This window comes from Numida meleagris, chromosome 21, assembly GCF_002078875.1.
Source record: "Numida meleagris isolate 19003 breed g44 Domestic line chromosome 21, NumMel1.0, whole genome shotgun sequence".
Classification (NCBI taxonomy): Eukaryota; Metazoa; Chordata; class Aves; order Galliformes; family Numididae; genus Numida; species Numida meleagris.
Window position 1 is genome coordinate 486,181 of NC_034429.1, and position 22,538 is coordinate 508,718.

A 22,538-nucleotide genomic window follows, 5' to 3' on the forward strand; every position below is an offset into this window, starting at 1 on the left:
CACTCCAGCCTTCCTCACTCCAGCCTTCCTCACTCCAGCCTTCCTCACTCCAGCCTTCCTCACTCCAGCCTTCCTCACTCCAGCCTTCCTCACTCAAAGGGAAGCATAAAGGATGGCTGCCCAGCCCAGCACCCTGGCAGCAGTCACTGCACTGGTGGAAGAACCCCAAGAGCAACAGAAATACCTTAAATTATACTATGAGAGCACAACTTCACTTCATGGCAGGGCAGGGGAGGAGTGCATCGTGCCCACTGCTAGCTGCTACCCTGAATGCACACAGAACAGGTCCGTGTTAAAGGAATACCTATGTCTTAATGTGCCTTCTGGAAAGGTCAGAAAGGAGAAGTGCACAGCAATAGGAGAGCCCCAGAACAGCAATAAACCAAATCGTCACAGGCATGAGTGGGAATCAGGCTACATCAGCTCTGAATCTTAACTTCGCGTGGTCTGTGGGAGACCATCATGCACCTAGCAGGGAGTATTGCTCCTGCAGTGGAGTTACTGGATGGTTGGAAAAAAACATACTAGAGGCGTCTCTTTCTTTGTGGCATTTTAGTGTCACTGCAACAAATCCCACAGAATTTCTGCAACAACCAATTGCTTTTACTCCTACTGAATTCTTCAAGGTTTCTCCAGAAGGACACGTTGCTGTGAAGCCTTAACACTCACAAGTGGAAACAGGCATTTAAAAACGTAACGAAAACAGGGATCAGAGTTGGAACTGAAAGCATCCCTGGGAGTATATCTGGAATTCTAGCATGCATGCATCAACAGCCTCTACGTTTCCCTTTGGGCTGTTGGGTGCTAACAATCCCTGCTCCCTAATGGGGAACTGCCCACTGCCCAAGTCAGAAAGGCTCTTGTTCTTGCATTGGGGGCAGCAGGACTGGGCTAAAGGCCTCAAGCACTCACTGGTCAGGCTCTGGGTTTCTCTCTTGATTCTAAGAGCCAACACAGCACTTGGCATGGCAGTCTTGATGACTTCATAAGTTTCCTATGGACCAGCAGTGCTTCTTATTAAGCACTGGGAAGATGAAATGCAAGCTGGTGCACGGCGGGAGTATCAGAGAATGATGGAATGAGATGATTCAGTCAGACAGTACATTCTGCCTTTCCTAAAAGCCTACCAAAATTGTCCTTTATTAATCTCTATAAGTTAAATTCAATTACAGACACAAACTATCCTCATCAATGGGCGTCTTTGCTTTGTGTTATTATCCTACAGGAGAAAATTAGAATTAAGTGTCATGCCATGGAAATGACCATAAGGGTCAACCCTGAGATCAGGCAACTTCTCAGAGCAGTAACCTTATTCTGAATACACAGTATCTGAGTTTGTGAGGGGAGCGAGTCACTTTGTAGCCACTCCAACAGGTCAATAAAAAAAAAAACGTACAATTGATCTGCAAATGAGAATTAACTGCTCCTCCCTTCCATCCAGTGCAAAGAGATGAGCATCTCCAGCGCAACGGGAACCAAGAGCAGGGCCCAAGGAACAGCTGTTCTCCGCGATTTACACCATTTCTTACCATTTCTTCTCCTTCCCCTTCCCCAAAAACCTACAGGCCAAAGCCTGGGGCTCTCAGGTATCACTCTCATGCCTGCCAGCCAGCTGTGCCCACCTGTAAGGTACAGCACCGTCATCACTCCAGACACTGAGAAACAACTGTGACCTGCATTCTCCCCCTAAGACTCAGTCCAGCTCTCCGGGAGATGCACCAAGAACAGGATACTGCATTTGCGTGTGAATCTTACAGGAACAAAGTTCGATTTTTTGGTAATTTGCTACAGCTCTGCTCCCGAATGCCATCCTTTCCCAGCAGAGGAGCTACATGACTGCTCCGTGCCCAGTCAAAACAAACTGCTCGTGTTGGATGAGCCCCAGCAATGGCACAAGGGCGGCACGCAGAGCCACCAGGCTCCAGTGCCAGGCATCACATCTATCCCTGTTTCACCAGGTGCTGCTGAAAACCCAGACCTCCGAACTGGTTCTGCTCCAAACCGGGAGGAAAAGGATCTGGCCCCAAGTGTTGATGTTTTTCCTTCCAAATGAACTGGCCTCGTATCAAAGTCCTTTGCTCGTTACTGCGTGAGAGGGAGCGGTAGCGGTGGATTCCGAGCATAACACTACAGACCACTTGGTGATACGCTCACTGGGCACACAGTGCATTCCAGCTATGCATGTTGATAGCTCGAGGGGAATCTGAGAAGTCAGAGGAATGCGACATTTGTGCTCATTATCATTTTTTCCCCCCTATGGTTTATTTTTCTAGGAGCCGGATAAATCACTGTGATCCATTGGAAAATCACGCAAGTCATGCTCCTGTATGATTATCTTGCGAGCAATATTGTTGAAACAAGACTAAAGAAATTACAGGCATTGCAGCAAATTAAAATCCTAACTGCATTTCCAGCTGCCTGGAACCAGTTCTTGCTTTCACACCACAGTTCCACCAGTGTTCCAGAGCCTGTCATTCTTTGAGTGCTGAACAACATCTTGTTATCCACCACTTCTCTCCACAATCAACCACAATCCTAAGAGATGTAAGGTTTTAGCGAGAGGTTTGGTTGGACCCAAAGCTTAACGTGCTTTAGAACTCTTCCCTCTCCTGTCAGTTCTAAAATAAGAACATTTTCCCATCCTATTTTTGTTATTATTTCTCTTATATGTAGCTTTTTTTTTTCCTGTTGGACCAATTGTTTGCACCCAGTGCTCTACACCTCCCAAAGGCCCAAGAACTGGTTTTAAGAGACCAAAAAAAAATAAAGACAATGGCTTATCATACAGGGAAACCACGTGGATGGGTGGAGTAATGGGAACTCAAGCTAGCAACTAAAGATCAGTGGTCCCAGGACCTGTACTTGGGTTGAAGGGGTGTAGGACCCATTCAGGCTCTCTGGACCACTGAGATTAAAGCAGGCCATGAGCTTACTGCTCCCTCCCCCAGGGATGCAGCACTTGGTGAAAGCCAGGCTGCGTGTTGGTCATTGCATTCAAGCAAACCCTGGGTTTGAATGTGACGTTCTTTCTAGAGCGCCCAGCTGAGGCCACGGCCTCAAAGCACGGAGCTGCACTCCAGCATTGAACGAGCAGCTCCAGGACTGGGCAATAACCATCTGAACAGGGACAAGAAGAGCGTTTTAAGGCAGGAGATGGAAGTGCAGTGAATTCTGCAAGGCCTGGCCACTGGCAGGGAGCAAGCTCACCTCATGTCCCCAGTCACCAACCTGCTGAGTGGGTCATGCTGCCTCCAGAGGCCTCGCTGTAAAGAGCTGCTTAAAGTAAGACAGAAAGCCTTCCTGCTGCCTCTAGAGATGATCTTAACCCTGAATTATGAGGCAGCATGGCCCAGAGGCAATAAAGCAAGGCTATGATAGATGCCTATAGAATACCCCAGACAGAATAGATGCAAGTAGATTTGATTGCCCTTATCTGTGCCGGCAGAACAATATATTGCAATTTAATGTGGAATAATTACATTCCTTTCTTTATCCTCTGGAAAGCTAAGACCCCTGAACAATGAAAAAATAGCTTGTCATTCTTGCTTTGTTAATTATTTCCCCGGAGATTAATGCAAGATCTTTCTATGGAGTGACAGAAGGGATGACCGTGTTTTAAACCCATTTGGGCCCAGTCACTGGCTTAATACTCCCAGGTATCTTCACTGAGCCCAGAGCAGGCTGTCCTCTATGTTTGTAATTATTTTCAGCCCCAAGCTGAAGAAGATGAAGCAGTAAGATTTCTAGCCCGCTGTAAAATAATGTATATAATTTCAAGATCTTATCTGTTAGAACACTGTTTCTTTCCACTACAATTTAGATTCACATCACGTGAAAAAAGCATCCAGTCAATGCTGGTTTGAAAATACTAGGCCAAATTCAGTTGTAGAACTTTCAGAAGGCCTTTAGCATTTCAACTCCTACCTGATGTTGATACGGTGCTTCCTTTAATGCCATTTCCTGCAATATTTTTATTTTAATGTATTTGAGCATATCATAAATGCATTCCTGCTAATTGCACTGAAGCACAGCCAGCTTTACCTGCTGAGAATCTAACCATTGATTCAAGCTATAGATGCAGTCAGCTGGAAAACCATTAAAGCTAAAACACTCTCGCTATAAAGTGCCAATCCATAGCAAGACTAATAAAAGACTGCACTTACTCAAATGCACACAGCCCCTCACAGCACAATCCACTGGCATCAGTCTTACACAAAGGTAACAACTCAAATGTTGCACTATCCCATTATTTCATGCCTTCAGTTAACATTCTAAGACAATCCTTCAAAGTGGAACCAAAGGAACGTGCTTTTACAAAAAAGTGATCAATATTCTGTGCAGAAATCTGGTTTTCCGCCATACTATACTTGCAGTTTTTAATATATTGTACCCTTCAGTCACACAATAATTCACCTTCTCAGAATGAACACTTTACCTGTTTACGCTTGCATCTTCTGTGACATCAACACATCAAAGTATTCCAAATTAGTCCTCAAAATGTCCCAAATTGCAAAACCTTTGACTTCCCAAGATACATGACCTTTACTCCCAAGGTGCTCCTTTGCCAGTCTAAGATGACTAATTAACCACAGAGGGTGAGTAGGAACATAACCATATTCAAATCAAGCCATAGGCATTGGTAGAGGCAAACTTTTGCTTGACCTGATGAGAAGAGGCATGGAGCACAGCCCACTTCTAATTAAAGGTGGATGTGTAGAACTTGTGAAAATCAGGGCCTACCTTTGTGATCTCACAGTAAAATGCAGCTGTTCACACACACAAGCGTGGCTGGATGGAGCCTTTAGGTTACTGCAGTAGGAAAAAATCAGAGAAGGGTCTGACGTGGGGAGGATAAGACCCCAGCAGTGCTCCTGGTAATATTTCACATTTCTGACAGCAGGTGAAACCAGGGGATGAGCCCACATTACAAACTCCAGGCAAATTCCCACCCTGTGTATGCAAATCATATTAGTAGGAAAAATCAAGAGGCTCATCTTAGAAGCAGTTCTCAGAAGGAAGGACTGCTCTTTAGACCCACTGGGCCTCTACTCACAGAAACTCTATCCCAGTACGCCACCAGAAATTTACCAGTTTGCTGGTTGGTGCTTCATTCATTCCAGCTCTTCCAGGGTATGCATAGGAGCCAGCATTATCAGAGGAACACACCGAGTATTTCACGGCTCAGAAATGAATAAAGCTTGCTTAAATCTATTTATGGAGGGGAAAAAGATTGTGCACGGTCAGCTTGAACCATGTGGCTTAAATGGCTTTTGCCTCAGGGAAAGGATAGGTTTATTACACCATGACACATACAAAGAGTGAGAAAATAGCTTCAGGAGTCTTAAAAGATTGGGAGGAGTTCAGCAGATTTCTTAAGAGAACGCCACATTCCTGCTGAACTCCTGGCACATTTTCCTGAGGCAAAAATTCCCCTTGTAGCCAAAGGCCTTCATCAAAATTGGTACTGAAATATAGCTCCCATGGGTCACTCGGAGTCTCTCCTCCCCTGGGAGGAAGAGAAGGAGTGCATGGCTGAGTTTCCCCCTGGAAGAAACCTGCAGGGAATCGATCCCTGTAGGTGGAGGCTCATTGATGTTCTTTTGCTTACAATCGCGTTTCTGTTCCCGTGAGCTGCATTCACTAGCTGGGTGGGGCATTTTGCTACCGTTGTGCTGGGGAAACAAAAAAAGTCAGTCGCTATCACCAAATGGGAAGGCAGGGCGGGGAAAGGGAGGGTGTCTGTGGGTGCAGGGGCTCCTTTCTTCTTCTGCCCTCCTCCCCGTGCACATACACACACACCTGCAGAGAGCACAGGGATAACATTAAAGGTCTGGCAAGAAGGCTCTAGCAGAGATGCTGCTTCTTAGGGGAAGACGTTGACTGCTACATACATGCAAGTGACAAAAGCAGGAAACTGCAGGGTGGAAATGATACAGCCCTCCTGCAGCCTACTGCATGTGCAAGTTGCATCTCCGTATCAGACACACACACACACATATATGTGCACCCACCTTGTCATTCAGGTTCTGCAGCGCCTCCTTCCCAGTGGCACTCCTGATTTCCACCTTTCTTCCGAAATCAACAGATGGTTCCCCTCCCTTCCCGCTCTGCCTGGAATAGACGGACTGAGCATCCGGACCCAAGTGGGCAACATCCTTCTGCTTTGCCACCACTTTGTTAGATCCGCGGCCCACCGAGAGGGAGTCGAAGTCGATGGTCTTGTTCTCCAGGGAGCCTTCCACTGGGCAGAACATGCCACAGAATTTCTGCCGGGGCTTCGGACTGCCCGAGCCCAGGTTTTTGAAGAAGGCTGGCACTTCTTCCTCCTCGCCTTGCCGGCCAGACTGCTTCTTCTCAGCCATGGCTCGCGTGATCTCCCTGCTAAGGGGAAATAACAACAGCGGTAACCAGGAGGATCCTTCACACACACGGCACACGCGCTACACACACACACAAGCAAAAAGAGGAGGAAAAAAAAAAGAGCTCGCTCAGGGTCCTAAAGACGCGGCAGCATCAATTGCAAAGGGCTGTGCCTGGCAGATCCCCTGCCCCCATCGATACAATATAGTCTGTGGCTCGCTCTGTTTTCTTTGATGCAGTGCAAAGTTGAGGGAAGGTTGGGGCAGATCCTGCTGCAATCAAGGGAGGAGGGTTCAAGTTCCCAGCATCCAGATGGGGAGGGAGGGAGAAGGAGAGAGAGAGAGAGAAAAAAAAAAAATCCTCACTCTGCAGCAGAAACTGGGGACTGATCCGGAAGTGATGCGAGTGGTGAATTGGCAAATGGGCTCGATCAGGTTGGAGCAACAGCCCCCATCGATGCTCGCCGCCTTCTCCAGCGCGCTGCTACCGCTACAAGTTGCGGAGGGGCTGGCGGAGCCCGAGCACTCCCCTCACCTCCGGAGGCGTGTTCCCCACGCCGGGGAGAAAAGATCGCTTCCTTCCTCCCACCACCCTCTCTCCTACCTCCCCCAGCCCCGCAATGGTGGAGTCGGGGAGTGCTCCGGGAATCCTATTGTTCCTCACTTTTCTCAAGGCAGCGCAGCCAGAGGGCGGGGAGCGGCGGAGATCGCGGCTGGGCTCCTGGGGCCGGCGGGAGGCTGAGCGCTGACTCATCTTTCTGGGGTTTGGGGCATCGCTGGTGCCGGGCCTCGGGTAGTCCCTCTTCGGGGGGGTGGAAAAGGGGCTGACGGATGGCACTGGAGAGAGAATGAGAAGGAGAAACAGATGGGAGAGGGGTGTGGGAACGGAGGTAGAGGAGAAAATGAGCCGTTCACCAGCACTTACCTCACGAAAGCAAAATTAGCGACCTAGCAAGTCAATTAAGCCTGGGCAACGCCAGAAGCCCCCCAGTCCCTCCCTGGGGAGGGGGAGGCCGCCCGCAGCCGTGCAGAGGAGGGGGCAGAGCAGCAGCCCCTCGCCCCTCACCCCCCGCCCTGCGGGGCCGGCGGGAGCTGTCCCTTCAGCACCACCCGCGCCGCGGGGCCCGGCCGCCTCCTGCTGCTGCAGCCAGCGGGCTCGTTCCGTCGGGTTTGTCGCTAAATACACGGCCCCAGCGGGTGCCGACGCGGAAGGAGAGTTGGCCTAGTCGTTTCTAAGGGGTATTTTCTGCGAGGCCGGGTGAGATGGGTTACCTGGGAGGAGAGACATTTTTATCGTAAAGGTAAGTGGCGAAGCACGCTATGCTGTTCGCTTGGCTGTCGCCACCTGATACGTGTTATTAACACCGCTGATTCAGGCCCTTAAGGCTAATCCATGTGCAATACCGCTCTGAACCAAGCCCAATAGCCAAACTATGTATTACTATGCATTATTCATTGATATGCATCTTCGCACATGCACATTAAATGGTAATTTAGAGGCATCTGTGTCCAAATGGTTACCAAGCACCTTAGCAAGACTCACACCAAGAAAACATCAAAAGCGATAAATAAATAATTAAAAAAAATCTCAGGGCTCTCTCTCCCTGTGAGCAATACCCAAATCAATGCACTTTTACCAATAGGTGGGGGGGGGGGAAAGGGGGGTGAAGAAAAAGAATCACCCAAGGTCACAACCAAGTGAAGCCGCATAATAAATGCACAACACAATGCATTAAGACTCCAGACTAAAAGGAAAGAAAGAAGCCTGCAGCTTGGCCCTGAAGGATGATGGTGATGTGCTCTGGTAACTAATGAAGGAGGGAGAAGGCCTACGATAGACGCCCTTGGGGGAAAAGCTCCAACCCTTTCCCTTCTGGGACCCAGACAGAAGACCAACCAGGGTTGTGGTCACAAGGATCGCAGGTGCTTTGCTGGGAATTGGAGGCCAACATATGGTCTCTCAGGTACCCTGAAGTCCTGTATTATTTAAGGTTTATAAATATTAATGGTCATAGCATTGCTGATCAGGCAGTCCACAGAAGCAGCAGAGTGCTGACAGGCTCCAGCTAGCTGAAAGCCTTGAAGCGATTGTGTTGACACGTTCTGCAGTGGCTTTCAGGGAGAGCCTTAAATCGAGCTCATTCATCACTTGGCGCATCCTTGGAAGACGCTCAGATGGCCCCTTGTGAAAGGACAGCAAGAGAACAATCTGCCAAAAAAGCCAATCTGGAGGCTGGGAAGTGGCTGAGACAAGAATCAAATCCTGCAGATGAGCCTGCAACTTCCAAACATCTCAGACCTGACCAAGGTCACTCCCAAAAGGATTACGAAATTCCTAACAGGCATCTCCCTTTGACCACATGCTTCTCAGGGGTTATTTCACAGAAGTGCGACATGCAAACACTCTGTATCTTTATGGCCCTTTTATGGAAGCTGAAAAATTAGGGGGTAACTTTTTAAAAGTTTATACTTCTGCATGTGATACACAGGTAACAAAGCTTGAGAGATGTTTAATAGTAGCAAATTCAACTCTTTTTTGTTGTTGCTATTGTTATACTTGAACTAAAACACTTTGATACATATACATGGCTCCACAGTGTTACTCCTACTACTTCTCTTACAAAAGGAATGCTATTGTGAGTAAGGCTTAAACTCTAAGCACAGAGATAACCAAACTTTCTTGAAACAACACCAGTATCTGATAATCTGTGTTCTTAGTAATCCCATAGAGTGTCTATTTTCACTTGGAATCATAGAAGTGACTCTGAAATTGACACCGGTCCTCATCTGAATTTCATAAACCCAGCTTCAATAAAAACTCCATAGGTAACAGCAGACTCAGCCCCATCAACAACACTGGAGAAGCACAGATCAGCTCATAAATATAAACCTGAGAAAAGAATCAGACCAATCTGAGTTACACCGATAACCTTCAGCCTCCATGCAATAGATTTTGTGTTCCAAGCATGCAATGAATATTAACTGGTACTGACAATATCAGAGCAGTGTAGGTATGCAGAGAAGAATAAATAACTTCAACAATTATTTGCAGATAAACCATTGAGCGATACATGAAAAAAATAAAGATTTTCCATTTAATATTATCCACACGCGCTATAACAGAGATGGAAGTTGAGTGTTATCGCAACATTGGCTTTTCTCAACATCAAAACATCCAGGACAAGTGACTTCTAATCATTAACTCAACACTGTAAATAAATAAAGTGATGAACAGAGGGCTTGCACAGCTTACCCCGAACCGCAGAGGGAAGCAGTGTCAGGACCAGCTTAAATTAAGATTCTTTCACGTTAGTGCACAGAAGTTTTAAGTGACACAAGTACTCACTACCTTGAGCACTGGAGTAGCACACGAGAGAAGACAACTCCTGCCTGAAGTTTACAGCTGAGTTGACAAAGACTAGGAAAAGGACCACGTGAAGAGCATGAGGACTTCACAAAGGTCCCTTTGCCAAAGGGAAAAAAGAAAAAAATTGATACAGAGGGGAAAATGTGAGCACAAAGACATGAAGTGGGCAGACTCTTTGTCAAGCAAGTGGAAAACCAGGTCTCTTCCCTTACATACTAATGTTCCCACTGTGCTACCATATTCTGTGGCCTGCCCAGACAAATCTGGGAGCACAGGGCTCCTTCACCAGCCTGCACTGCATCAATGGCTCCAGTGATTTCTGATCTCCAGCTCCATCTGGCCGAGACGCGTCTATTCCTTGTGTATCAAATGATGAATGATGCTTTATTAAATTTCATTGCTGTAGTTACTTACATGTGCAGGGCAAAGCTGAACAATGACACTTGATTTGAAATGGAAACAATGCAGTGTAGCTCGATGCTCACTTATTTGTCTACCATCCTCTTAGGTGAGGCAACTGCTGCAAAAATAAGCTTTAGATACTAAGAAGGCAGTCAGAAATTACAGCAGTATATTCTGCCATTAAATTGACATTATTAAATTAAATGACAGCAACCACTTCCAAATCTGGGGCTCTTCCTACTGTAGATAATTATTAACATTTCCATGGGTCAAAGATTGATCATGCAAAGCAAGAGCCCATGGAAATACAGATTCTTGCAGAGGCAGAACTCCACAAAGTCAAAGCCTTACCAGGGAAGACTGCAGCTATCCATAGAAAGGAAGCGGGCGTAGGTGCCAAACCATGGACTTACATCAAGTGAAGCACAGCTGACACGCTCAGGAGCAAATTCTAGTGAAGAACTAGAGATTTTCATTTCTGTGCCAACCCTTCCATTAAGTCTAATTGGGTCATAACTTAAGAATACAGCTCTGTTCTCAGAACTAAATCAAGCTGATACGGCGTTTTCAGTTGGGTCCAGTGAGAGAGAGTGGACTCAGTAGTGAAGCTAGCTGATTGCTTTTACTGAATGTAGAGGAAAAATCACAATGCCTGGGAGCACGGGGCTAAAAGCACAGCTTCACTGACCACTCTTTTTTATAAACTAGGAAGTGATTTTTCAAGAAAAAGCTTGAATTTGAAAATTATGAAGCCCTTAAAAATACCAATTTGCAGCACATGCCACAGCAATAGCCTGCAAATTTCCCTGCTTGACTGCAAGCTGGGATAGCCATCTTTCCGCTCTCTGGTTGGTCCCCTACCTACTGCTGATCCCTGCATCTCATTCTGGAATTTTCCTTTTCTAAGGTGCAGGCTCATCACAAGAGGTGGCAGTGATTAACTGCACTTCCAGAATATTCTTGGAACGTCACAAACCAACCCAAATCTTTACCTGCTTGACTGGGTTGGAACTGTTCTGGCATAACACAAAAACTGAAAGACCAAGTTGTGTGCAGAGGAATCATTAACCAAGTTCCCTTTGGGATATGATAATTGCTGGAGTGGTTGACAGCTTTTCTTGGCATTGAGCACTCAAAGATGAGACACATTATTTCAAAAACATTGAAGACCAGAAGAAAATCTTTTGATAAATGAGTAAAGTCCATTCAAACACTTAAACAAAGCTCATTTATTTCCATGGCCCTTTTTTACTTCTGCTTATCCTCCACCTCTGTTTTGCTTTACGGTTTTGTCCTCAGGAACCTCAACTAATGTAAATCAGCCTGGGTGAGTTTCTGCCAATCAAGGTTTGTTGCCAATGGGTTTTAGCCCCTGGAAACAGATGGTTTGAAAGCCACATTGTGCCACCGTGCCCACAGCCAACAGTACAAATATTTAGCCAATTAGAAGGGGATTTTCCAAAGGCACAAATGGAAATTAGGCATACAACTCCCATTGACTTCCAGAGAGAGTGGAGAGCCTAAGTGCCTTCAAGACTTCTCTTATCAATTCAGTCTTCATAAAATAAACCCACGTGAAGGGCACCAGACTGCCCTGAAGTCGGACACTTTCAGCTATTCTCAAGATGATAATCCTGGGTAACAGCAGAAGGAATCATTCTGAACTGCTCAGTGTTCAAGACAAAAGTTCCACCAAAACTGCTGATTTCATTGAGGTCCATCAACGTCCCATGACATTTTGAAGCCCTAACAATAGGTCGGCATGGATTGATTACAGCTGAGTATTGAAGCATCTTTCTTCCAGACAATGTCATTAAGAGAACTCACCCGTCTGACCACAAAAAGGCATCATTAAATATTAACATTTCCTCTGAACACCTCTCTAAGAATATGACAGCTCCTGGTGTACCGTCATTAAAATCTGTATGGAACCGGGAGCAAACAGGAAATATTGATTTGTGAAGTGGGAGTTATCTAAAATTTTGCCAGCGGGGTCCCAAAAGGACCCAAAATGGACCATGGCAATCTCAACTACTGCATCACCACTTAAAATAAAGACCTTCCAAATCAGGGAGTTCCCATCAAGATGGGAAGGAGAAGAACGGGTGAATGTTACTGTTCATCCTGTCACTGGGACTGCTCTGTCTCCCCCTCCAGATAAGATCTTTTCACTGAAAGCATGCCAGAGCCATGATCCACATGGCTTCACACACCTTCTAAGCACTGTGTTAATAAATAATGATGACAACAATAACAGTAAGGGTCCTAAAGCATTTCATGCTCTACGAATGATTCACTCATTTGACTTTGAGCATTACAGCTCTCTGGCTTGCTTTAAGACAGGACCCAATATCAGTGAAAGTGAAAGTCAGCAGTAAACTAGACACTAGAAATAGCCCATACTTGGGATAAACAAATGCTATTTGGTTTAACATGGTGCCACTGTATCAAAGATGCGAAGTGCAGCTTCACTTTCCCTTTCTGTTTCATCCTTGCCCCTTCAGCAGATCTAGAATTGCTCTCTCCCATTCCTGCCATTTCATAACAATTCATGTAGTACTTCCCAGCAAACGGAAATGCCTCCCCATTCATTGGGATGGAAATACTTAACCTCATAAAATACCTTGGAACATTATCTGTGATGCTGCAATCACCATCTATAACGCCGGGTTCTGAAAAGTAAAGACTGCCCTAAGCACTGAAACCAGTTTTCTGTGCTCACAGACAGCAACGTAATCAACATTTGGACCAGAATTGTGCTTCGAATACTCACCACACACACAGAAACCTGTGTCGGTCTGTCTCTGTACTGCTCAGTTTCTTCATTTTGCTGACACAGCTTGAAAACCTTACCGGGCCCTACTGCTCAGCAGGAGAGAGCTCAGTCACTTCTGAAGACGCCTTCAGCTAAGCACTCCGTATGAGGCACCGAAAACCATTTGTCATTTTTGAAAATCTCATTACCTTTTAAATAGACAGGACAGACAAAGGCAGCATTATTAGCCTCACTGTACACATGGGAAATGAGGCATAGAAATTCAAATGGCCCACCTCAAACTACAGAGGAAGCCTGTCACGTGGAGCAGTAGCAAGATGCTCGTCCAGGTTCTCCTTTGCCTGTAGTCAGCCCATTTTGGGGACCTTCCTAACCACCACCACTGCTCTGTTCACTCTCCCCCTGCAGTTTTCAGCCCTTCTCTGCCTCTAGAAACAGGCAAAACCCAGGATTAACAGCAGTAGGATGAGGGAAGACTAAAACCAGTAACAGCGATGGAAAAACCAGATCTCTCTTTGTGCTGCTTTGTAGAACCCATTAGGTCTGGGGGCTTTGCTGCTGCTGCTAACATGAGCTGATGTCCTCATGTTGCACTTATTAAATAAATCTAATCTTATTAAACTGCATTACAAGCTTTTATTTCATAAATCTGTATGCCTCTCGGACTGCCCAGAGAATTAACTCCTGCATGGATGATGCCTTCCCTCCCCTTGGCCTTGCAGAAGGCCCTCCTGACAAAACCATCATCCTTACTCATTACGCTGCTCACTCCCAAGGAGTGGAACTGGCTCAGGGTGCTTTGCAGGCATTGCAGGCTGAAAAATGCCCTGGATGCAGCCGTGACCATCAGAACTGGAAACCCCAGCAAGCAGCAATGGGCTCCCTTGGGTTAAGGGAGGGAAAAGACAGCGAGGAGCTTGCTGCGGCAAGGGGCTGGTGGAGGGCACTTGCACCTTGCTGCCATCTGTGGCACACTCATCAGAGGGATGCCAGCTGCTGCTTTGGAAAGGAACAGCCATGTGCCACCAGCACACGGAGACCCCTCAGCCATCCCTGCCAGGGTATCCCTGCACAGCGAGGGGCACGTGCCAGTGGCACACGTCACTTTCCCTGGGTAGGACGAGGCACACAGGGCAACTGTCCCACTCACACCAGTGAGACATGTACTCTTTTAAACAGCAGGAGAGGAGAGGAGCACCTGGGAACATTCAATTTAGACATCCAGACAGATTTGGTGATGGTGCTCCAAAAAAAAATAAAATACAAGAGTACAAACCGCATACCCTTAATATGGGCTGTCCACTTGGAAAGATTTGTTTCAGATCATCCAAGGCCCTTCTTGTAATACAGCATATTACTGAAGTACAGAGAAGCAGTACTAAGAGGTCAGGCCCTGTATTACTTCCTGCACAAAACAACCTTTCCTCCTCCCTCGTATTCTGGTATTGCACTTCGGTGACCTGAGGTCAGCATGAAACAATTTGTTAAACAAACTTCAGTGAATCAAAGGAAAACACGACAGACTGACCTGCCCATCACCTGACACGAAACATCCCACCTGGGGGCCGAGCAGAGCTGTACTTTTCATTGAATCCACAGAAATGTTTGCAGAGGAAGACATTCCGATTTCGAAATGATGAAATGTGTGTTCCCCCCCCCCCCCCCCAGGTATCAGCATGAATATTTTAACCCTTTCAAAAAATAAAAGAAGGAAAAGGAAAGAAATTCTCTCTCCAGCAACTTGGTGAAGTGTTCAAATCCATTTTAAGGATAGCAAAGTAGATGGGTTGGATACTCAAACCCTTGGATAAAGAATAATCCCAAGGGCTTTGCGCTAACTGCTGCCCATCTCCAGCACATGCAATGCCAAGTCCCAGGCCTGTTCAGCTGAGCTGGTGCTTGGAAGGCACCTGCAGTTCGGGAATCCCCCAGGGATCCCCATAGTGCTAACACCATCCCACTGCAAGAGGAAGAATATTTCCAAACAGCAAGCATTTGTTAACGTGCCAACAACCCCCAGCTCCTGAGCTCCTTCCACAGTTCCTATGTTCGTTCCTTTGACCTAAAGCGAGATGCTTCCGTTCTGTGGGACCCATCTATCCATTTGTTGAACTGCAGCAATAGTACTGACCCGCTGCTCACAACTGGTTAAAGAACAGATTCGCTCGTGCTCGATTCTGTTTTCCATGGTAGCAGCAAATCCCATAGGGAGAGCGTGCTGGCAGAGGGAAAAGAGCTGCATTGTGTCTGGAGAGGGGATGCCTGGATCGTGATAAAGCAAGACAAAGTCAGCCTTCAGAGCCCAGTGCTGGTAGCTGCTAAACCCCACTGGCTCTCGTTCTTCCCACAAAAAAAAACCAACACTGTACACTAACACTTCCCAAAAACGTCCAACACTTTCTCCTCTAAAGACTCAGATTGTTGCTTGTATCAAGCTGCTGGCTCCAAATTACCCCTCCCGGTGTACAGCGGACATATGGCGTGGTGCTGAATGCACAGAGACAAAAGAAAGAAAACAGATTGACAAAGGAAGCCCAGCTAAAAGGCACCATCCGTTCACGGGTTAAAAAGGAAAGCAAGCCTTGAGGATGTTGGAAACAGCAGGGTATCAGCTGGAGCCTGCACGGAGGCTTTTCCCACTGCCATTCATAACAAAATCAGGAGGCAGAAAGTTACTATAGCAATGGCTACAGAATGCAGAACGGGTGCTGTTCAGAGGGCAGAAAGAGCTCTTAAAGAAATGCAAGGGTCTGTTTCTCTTCATCCTTCAGGGCTGCTGAACACAGATCAGCTCCAGCCTGCCCACGCACTCCCCTCTCTATGTAAAGCTCACTGTACATCGCTGAGTTTTAGCTTCAACTGAGGCCCCGCTGAAGACAAAAGATGCCTATCCACCCGACCACTCTCCAGGTACCAAAGCAGCCAGAAAGTAACCCATGGCTGCACAATAAAAAGGCTGTGCTCACTTTACGTGGCCAAAAGCTCTGTGCAGCAATAACTGCTGTGCCTACGGATCCCTCCTTCTGCTGTTGCCTTTGTTCAGATTGATTTGTCCCCTTCCAAGCTAACGGTTTGCAGGTGGATGGCTGTGAGCACACAGGCCAGCACTGGGACAAGTGCATTGCAAGGGATTCCGCAGCACAGATGCTGAGTGTCAGAGTCAAATCCTGTTGTGAGGTTGCCTGCAGAGCTGGATGCAGCGACTGACTTAGCTCCTGCAATGGGATACAGCGCAGCTAAGGCTCAAGCAGCGCGTGAGACCCATCCGTGGCTCATCTGAAACACACACAACACCGCTGTGTAAAGCTCCGGGGATCAAAGTTTCCATTTGTGCTTAACCAAAACTAAGCTTGTCTCTCAGCAGATCTAATTGTGCAGACAAATTCAGAAGTGCACGGGGGGAAACCAGACCAGCAGGACCAACTCGGTCAGAGAACAGCCCCAGCAAATGCAAGGAACCACACAACCGAGATTCAGAGGCACCCATACAACATCCTCTCCCCACACCACAGATCAATTTCTGTAAGACTAAAATCAGAACATAAGGAAAGACCAGGAGAGATGCAGGGCGTGTTGCAGGGATACCAAGGGAAGAGTACCAGCCAAAGAACATTACATCATGACTGTAAATTAAAGCAGCCGTAATAGCTACTTCCCCCAAAAGCCTTTAGCAGATGATAGGAGCACAAAAGTAGCTTAAAATAGTCACTTTGGGCTCAACTCCCATTTACCCCTGTGTCAAATCAAGCAATTTTTGCAGGAATTTTTTCCTTCGGAGAAGGCTTTGGGCTAAGTTTGCACTCAGCTGCAGTCTGAGTTCTGCCACAGACTTGCAGCATCAGTGAGACCAGGCTGCGGCCACTTGGTTTTGCATCAAACCTTCCCTTGCCACCTGTATTTTCATTTCTCCATCAGCTGTAACAGCCTCTTCAACCACTCACGGGGGGCAACAATGAAAAAAAACCATCAAGGAACATTCATTCCGATGCGGGACGTGCTTTAATTCAGTCAGCTAGATGGCAGGCCCTTCTGCCTGCCTGCCTGACAGCTTTCTTTGTCCAAGAGATCTTACCTCGTCTTCTCTAATTTTTAATGCTGACCAGCTCTCTGCACAAAACGGGGGGTCTGTAGCATGCACTTATTTCAAAAGAGGCCTCGTTGCCTTGGTTACCAATCATCAAGCCCAGGCCTTTGCAAGCTCGGTCAGAGCCTCCCTTCTCCTTGCTTTCCTCCTGTTTTCTGTAATACTGGAAGATTTCTGCTCTCAGACAGCAAGGCAGAAAGCAGGACCTAAATAAAAAGATCGATACAGAGGAAAATGCCCTAGGATGTGTGTCATGTATTAGGTCTTGTATAAATCACAACATCAGTGAGAACTAACTAAAACAGCAGCAGAAGACAACATTATTAGCTTATCAACAAAGACTCTTGTTGCAATATAGAATCGTACCGTCTCCTGACTTGGGAGGGATACACTGTGCAAGGAGGCTTCACAGGAAAATACATCCAGCCTACATCCTGAGGAGCTGGCACTCACTCTGCTGTCAATTAGCAGCAGCGGCGAGACAATTAAACCAGGGCGCTGCTGGTGCTGGGTATGCCTGAAGTCCTAGGCAGCCCCCGGAGCTCAGACACCACATCTCTGCAGTCCAAGAAGGGCAAAGGAGGAAAGAAACCGTGTCACACCCGTTTTACAGAAGCGGGATGGAAGCTCAGAGGCAGGGTTTCTAAGAAGTGCAGCGGATGGGGATCTGCAAAGTTTGGGGTTGAGTGAGGAGCAAAGACAGGGAAAGGCAAAGCTGTAGCAGCCCACTGGAGAGCCTTTGCAGGGCACACACTTGATCCTGCCTTTCCCCCTTACCTGAGACCCACGCGATCCCCACGATCAGCTTCTGTGTATTTGGCACATGTACTCAGAGCAGCTCGGATTAAGGATGCTGAATGCTCAGCATTCACAGATGTGTTAATAAACACCCCCAAAAATGACAGCCTTGACGCACCAGCGGATAAATCTCAAGAAGAAAACAAAGCCAAACCCAGTGAAAATAGTGCTTACCGCTTCTATTAACTTCCCTGCTCTTCCTAGAAACTCGCTATCTTCACAGTTAAAAATAACATCAGATTTTATTTCTGAGCACTGGCTGGCAGGATTGATTCAGAGCCCACTAAAATGTTAATGCATGCTGAGAAAGTCCACATTCTTCTGCATGAAGAGGCCCGAGTTGGTGAATCCCCTTTTTGGAAAGGACAAGCCACATTTTTATTACTGTATTTATCAACGTGACTCGGCTAAACAATCATTCTTATCCCTGTTTATGGCATTTCAAATTGTCACATCAAGTGCAAACGATACGAGAACTTGAAATAAATAAGATATCGCACAGCTCTCATGCCCTACCTATGCCGAATGGAAAAGGCCACCTCTAGCTCTTTATCATCTTTCAGTGTTGCAAGCTTAATTAGATCTTCCAGACAGAAACAATCTACCCTACATACAGGAGTGCCAGAAAGGAAAAAAGAAAAAAGGGCGAGGAATTTTAATTGCACTGTAATCCTTTCAGCTAGGTTTCTTGCAAACGCTGCATTTCAGGGACCTAGCAGACTAGAACCAAGCAAAATTCACCAGTAATTTTCTTTAAAAAGAAAACACATTTATTTTAATGTGTTCTGCAAGATCCATAGACTGTATTAATCTCCAGGCAGTGGGACACGCTGTAGTTTGATGTAAGGAAGTAATGTAAATTAAACTATTTGTCACTGCTAACTGAATGGCAAAAAGGAAATGGCCAATTTGTCGGCTGACTTTGCCTCCATCCCGACTGCTGCATCCATCTTTCCTGCTGGTCTGGACCTCACCACCAAAGGCACAGTCCAAGCTGTCAGCAGCTCTTACACGATTGTTCAGACTGTCACTGAAGGCTTCCTTCCATAGATCATACATCTTGATGAGAGGCCTATAAATAGGCACTATTTCCTACCCGTTACTGCGCTGTATCCATCACAGTAACAGCAAAATCACCTTTCAGCGATGCACTAAGCCATCGATTCCCCAGCTACAAGGTGCTAATGTCTGAGGCCAAGGGAAGTGGCCCACTGAGCCATCCTGCACAGCAGAACAAACATTTTCCTTATGAGTTTCCATTACAGTGGCCCCAAACTCCACGCGACATTCAGTGCTGACAACAGACTGCCAACCCAATTTCTGGCAGTAGGCAGATCCTTCCTCACCGTACCTGTTCAGACCAACAGGGTCCTGAGAGCAAAGCCTTATTTCCAAGACCTACAAACGCAGGTGGAGCAGTTTGGCTGCTTTTCCAGACTGCAGGATGCGATGACTTGGGACTTCAAAGGGGTTTTGCGTGTACACGAGGGTGTTTTGAAACCCTCGGGAAAAAAAATCAAATTGCATGCTCTTGTTGTGCTTGTCCCTGATTGCCCTTTTTAATGAGTTTCCGGTGCACTGAACCCTACTTAATACATTGCTTAATAAAATGAAAATAATTAATCAGTTATCCAAGAAGGCCCAGTTTATGGCCACTCTTACATACTTATCCCATTAGACAGAAACAGAGCCTGCTCTCCAGCATCACAGGTCACCCTGTTTCGATGACCGGCCCCCTAGATACAAAGAGGGACTCTTCTTCTCCAGGACAGAGGCAGGACGAGTGACATAACATATCTGCCAGCCATGCTTTGCTCTTAGTGGAGACACTCTTGCCTGCTTCCAAGCACCACGTTGCCCATTGTCCCTTTCCACGCTGCTCTCAAGAGGGCTCTGCTGCTCAGAAGTCCCAGCCTGGGTCACACCTTAGCAGTGTTACATCTACACTCTGTGATGAAGGTCAGATCTTTACCAAAACTGAACGCTGCTGGGCTGTCAGTGCTGCTACCAGTTTGGTACTCACGGCTTTGTTGCAGTTGTTTGTATTCCAGTTGTGAAGTGAAAAATCTATTGCATCTCCCTGCTGTCGGACCAAGCCTGCTCCAATCTCCTCACCACTTAAATAGGAAGGGAAAGAGAGGAGCAATGACACAGAAGGAATTGACTCAGGCTGGATGGGGCTCTGAGCACCTGATCAAGCCGTACATGCCCCTGTTCACTGCAGGGGAGTTGGACTAGATGACCTTCAAAGGTCCCTTCCAACTCAAAAGTTTCTATGACTCCATGACTCACCTCAAGTCACACACCAAATCAGTGGTGGAAACAATCTCAATCCACAGTTTTAATCACCAGCTCACAGTTTTTTCCCCATAATGATCCCTCTGTGTGTCTTGCAATCAAGTGTCTCAGTCCAATGACAAGATAGCATGTGTTTCAATACATATAATTGCTACTGCTGGTAGAGCTCCAGGCATCTTTTTGCTATTCCTACCTGGATCCTTCTGCTGTGCCAACCCTGACCTCTCCTCCCAGCTTAGGCCACTGAAGCTTCCAGCCTTCTTGAACATTCCCTCTTTAACTCCACTGCCCTTCTTGTCCTCTGTGGCATCACACCAGTAAACCACTTGGAAAACATCCTGAAAAAGGAACTATTGTAAATGGCCACACTTTGTTACTCGCTCCCCAGAGCAAAGTGGCCTCCTTTATCTTAGAACCAAAGGAACTGGTGCTCCTGCAGGAGCATCTGTGAGAAAAGGCTTTCTTTCCACCTTACAGACAATGTTGTTTCACTGCTAGAGGAAAAAAAAAATAGTTCTAAGCAATCCTTTGAAAGCATCTCAGGCTTTCACATTCCTCACGACACATTTCCAAAACACTCTGGGAAAGTGGGGTTGCTGTCCTTTACTGACCCGCAGGGTACATCTGAATTGCCTGGTGTTCTTCTGGATGTAAGCAGGGAAATCTAAACGTGGTCTAACTACCACGCTTTCAGGCTTCCTCTTTTGTGGGAGGAAAAGACAGCACCTGTATGGCCATCAAACCTTAAAACACTTGAGGTGTGCAGAATAACCTTTGGGTAGAGATTTGAAAAGAAACAGAAGAGACTTGAATGCTTGACTTCCACTGGGCAGGAGGAGCCCTCATTTAGGCAAAGATCATCAGAGAACTTCAGACCATTACATTTCATTCAGCTATGCCTGGATACATCTGAATACACCCGGGTCAGGCTGCCAGAACAATTCATCCAGTCTGTGACTCACCCTGTCGCCCTCCTTCCCTGGGCTCAGACACAGGCAAAGGAGAAGCTCCCAGCCAGAGAAGTCCTTCTTTCAAGCTCATCCCTGTCGTGAGGCAAGGAGGCACTGAAACTCGCAGTTCTCAATAATTCTGTGGGATTCCTTGCCCCTGAATAAACGCATAAGCAAAAAGAAATTCAACAGCAGCAGACACAAGTCTGATCAAGGAGGACAGAGCAGAAAGAACAGGCTAGTGCAAACAGACCCACATACCAGCATGGGTGGATCTACTGTGACAACTCAGAGAATATCGGGTCTGACAGCCAGGCTGCAGCGCTGGAGGGCAGCAACTTCCTGCCACGGAGTTTGTTTTTCTTGTGATTCCTCCATCAGGGAAGTCAGACAGCTGATCCTAGAAATAACAGCTGGGAGCAGCCCAGCACTCAACACCATTGTCATGAACATCTCTTCTGAAGATCCTGATGTTAAAGGGAGGGTGCAGAGCAGAAACCCACTGGCCAGACGCCCATCCTAAACTGGAAAAACCCTCAAGTGTTTACAGCAAGGATTTCAAAAGTGCTCAGCAATTAAGATTCCCAACTTGAGACGTCTCACAGAGGCCCAGACTATTAGTGTGCCTGCCTCCAGCAAACTGTGCATCCAACTCCCTGGCACATAGACAAGGAAGCAGAAAGAGGAGCATCAGGGAAAGAAGAAGATTTTATTATTCCCTCCCCTTCATCTGTCAGAGCCTGAAAGAGGCAGAAGGATGCCACTAAGCAGTGGCCTCAGCTGCAAGGAGATTTAAAACCCAGGAGACACCCTTACATGGTGGCAGTAGTCTGTACTGCTTTGCTAATACCAAAAAGAGAGAGAAGCACATGGACTGGTTTTGCATCAGCCCTCTGAAGAAACTAAACTCTTCTTTAAGTAAACCCAAGGTACCCTAGAATCACTACTGACGGCATAAGAGGCTTCAATCCACAGGAATCTCTCTCAATTTTCCTGTAAAGGTCTTGGAAAATTACATTTCCTGGAAGGGAAATGTTTTTATTAGTCAACCAGTGAAAGAACAGCCTACAGCAAGATCAGGGCACTAATTGACAAAGAATAGTTACATGATATTGTTCAGTTGCAAGAGTCTGTGAAAGCACAGAACGCTTCCTGCTTGAATCTAGGGAACTCTGCGTCCCTCCTGGAAGAGGGAGAACAATGCCTTGCAAAACCTTGTGGTATCCCACCCCATATCCCGGATACATTTAGAGATATGCACAGAGAGCAAAAAAAATACAGCCTAGCGAGTCAAACAGAAGGCTGTCCAGTCTTCTGAGCTTTAATGCTTCACAGAAGCATCTTCAGGCTAAAGCCTGCTCCTTACTTGCCTAGCTGGTCCTAACGCTAGGAACGTGTATCACACCTTCTTCCTTATTTGTATGGCCGGATCCATTGGAATGGGTACAGATTTTACTCCTCTTAGTCCCCTTCATCTTGGGCCAAATCTCCTTGTGCTTATCCT

At 46.7% G+C, this 22,538-nt stretch overlaps 1 protein-coding gene across 1 annotated transcript in view; it reads right to left on the reverse strand.

The window, feature by feature from the left end:
- The window catches only part of DPYSL2 (dihydropyrimidinase like 2), a 66,720-nt gene that overhangs the window by 39,146 nt on the left and 5,036 nt on the right, over positions 1 to 22,538 (reverse strand). The window contains exons 2-3 of the mRNA XM_021374835.1: positions 7,024 to 7,196; positions 6,012 to 6,381 (exon numbers count right to left, since the gene is read on the reverse strand). Of these exons, the coding sequence (XP_021230510.1) occupies positions 6,012 to 6,362 (351 nt within the window). The 5' untranslated portion in view covers positions 6,363 to 6,381; positions 7,024 to 7,196. The remainder of the gene's footprint in view (positions 1 to 6,011; positions 6,382 to 7,023; positions 7,197 to 22,538) is intronic.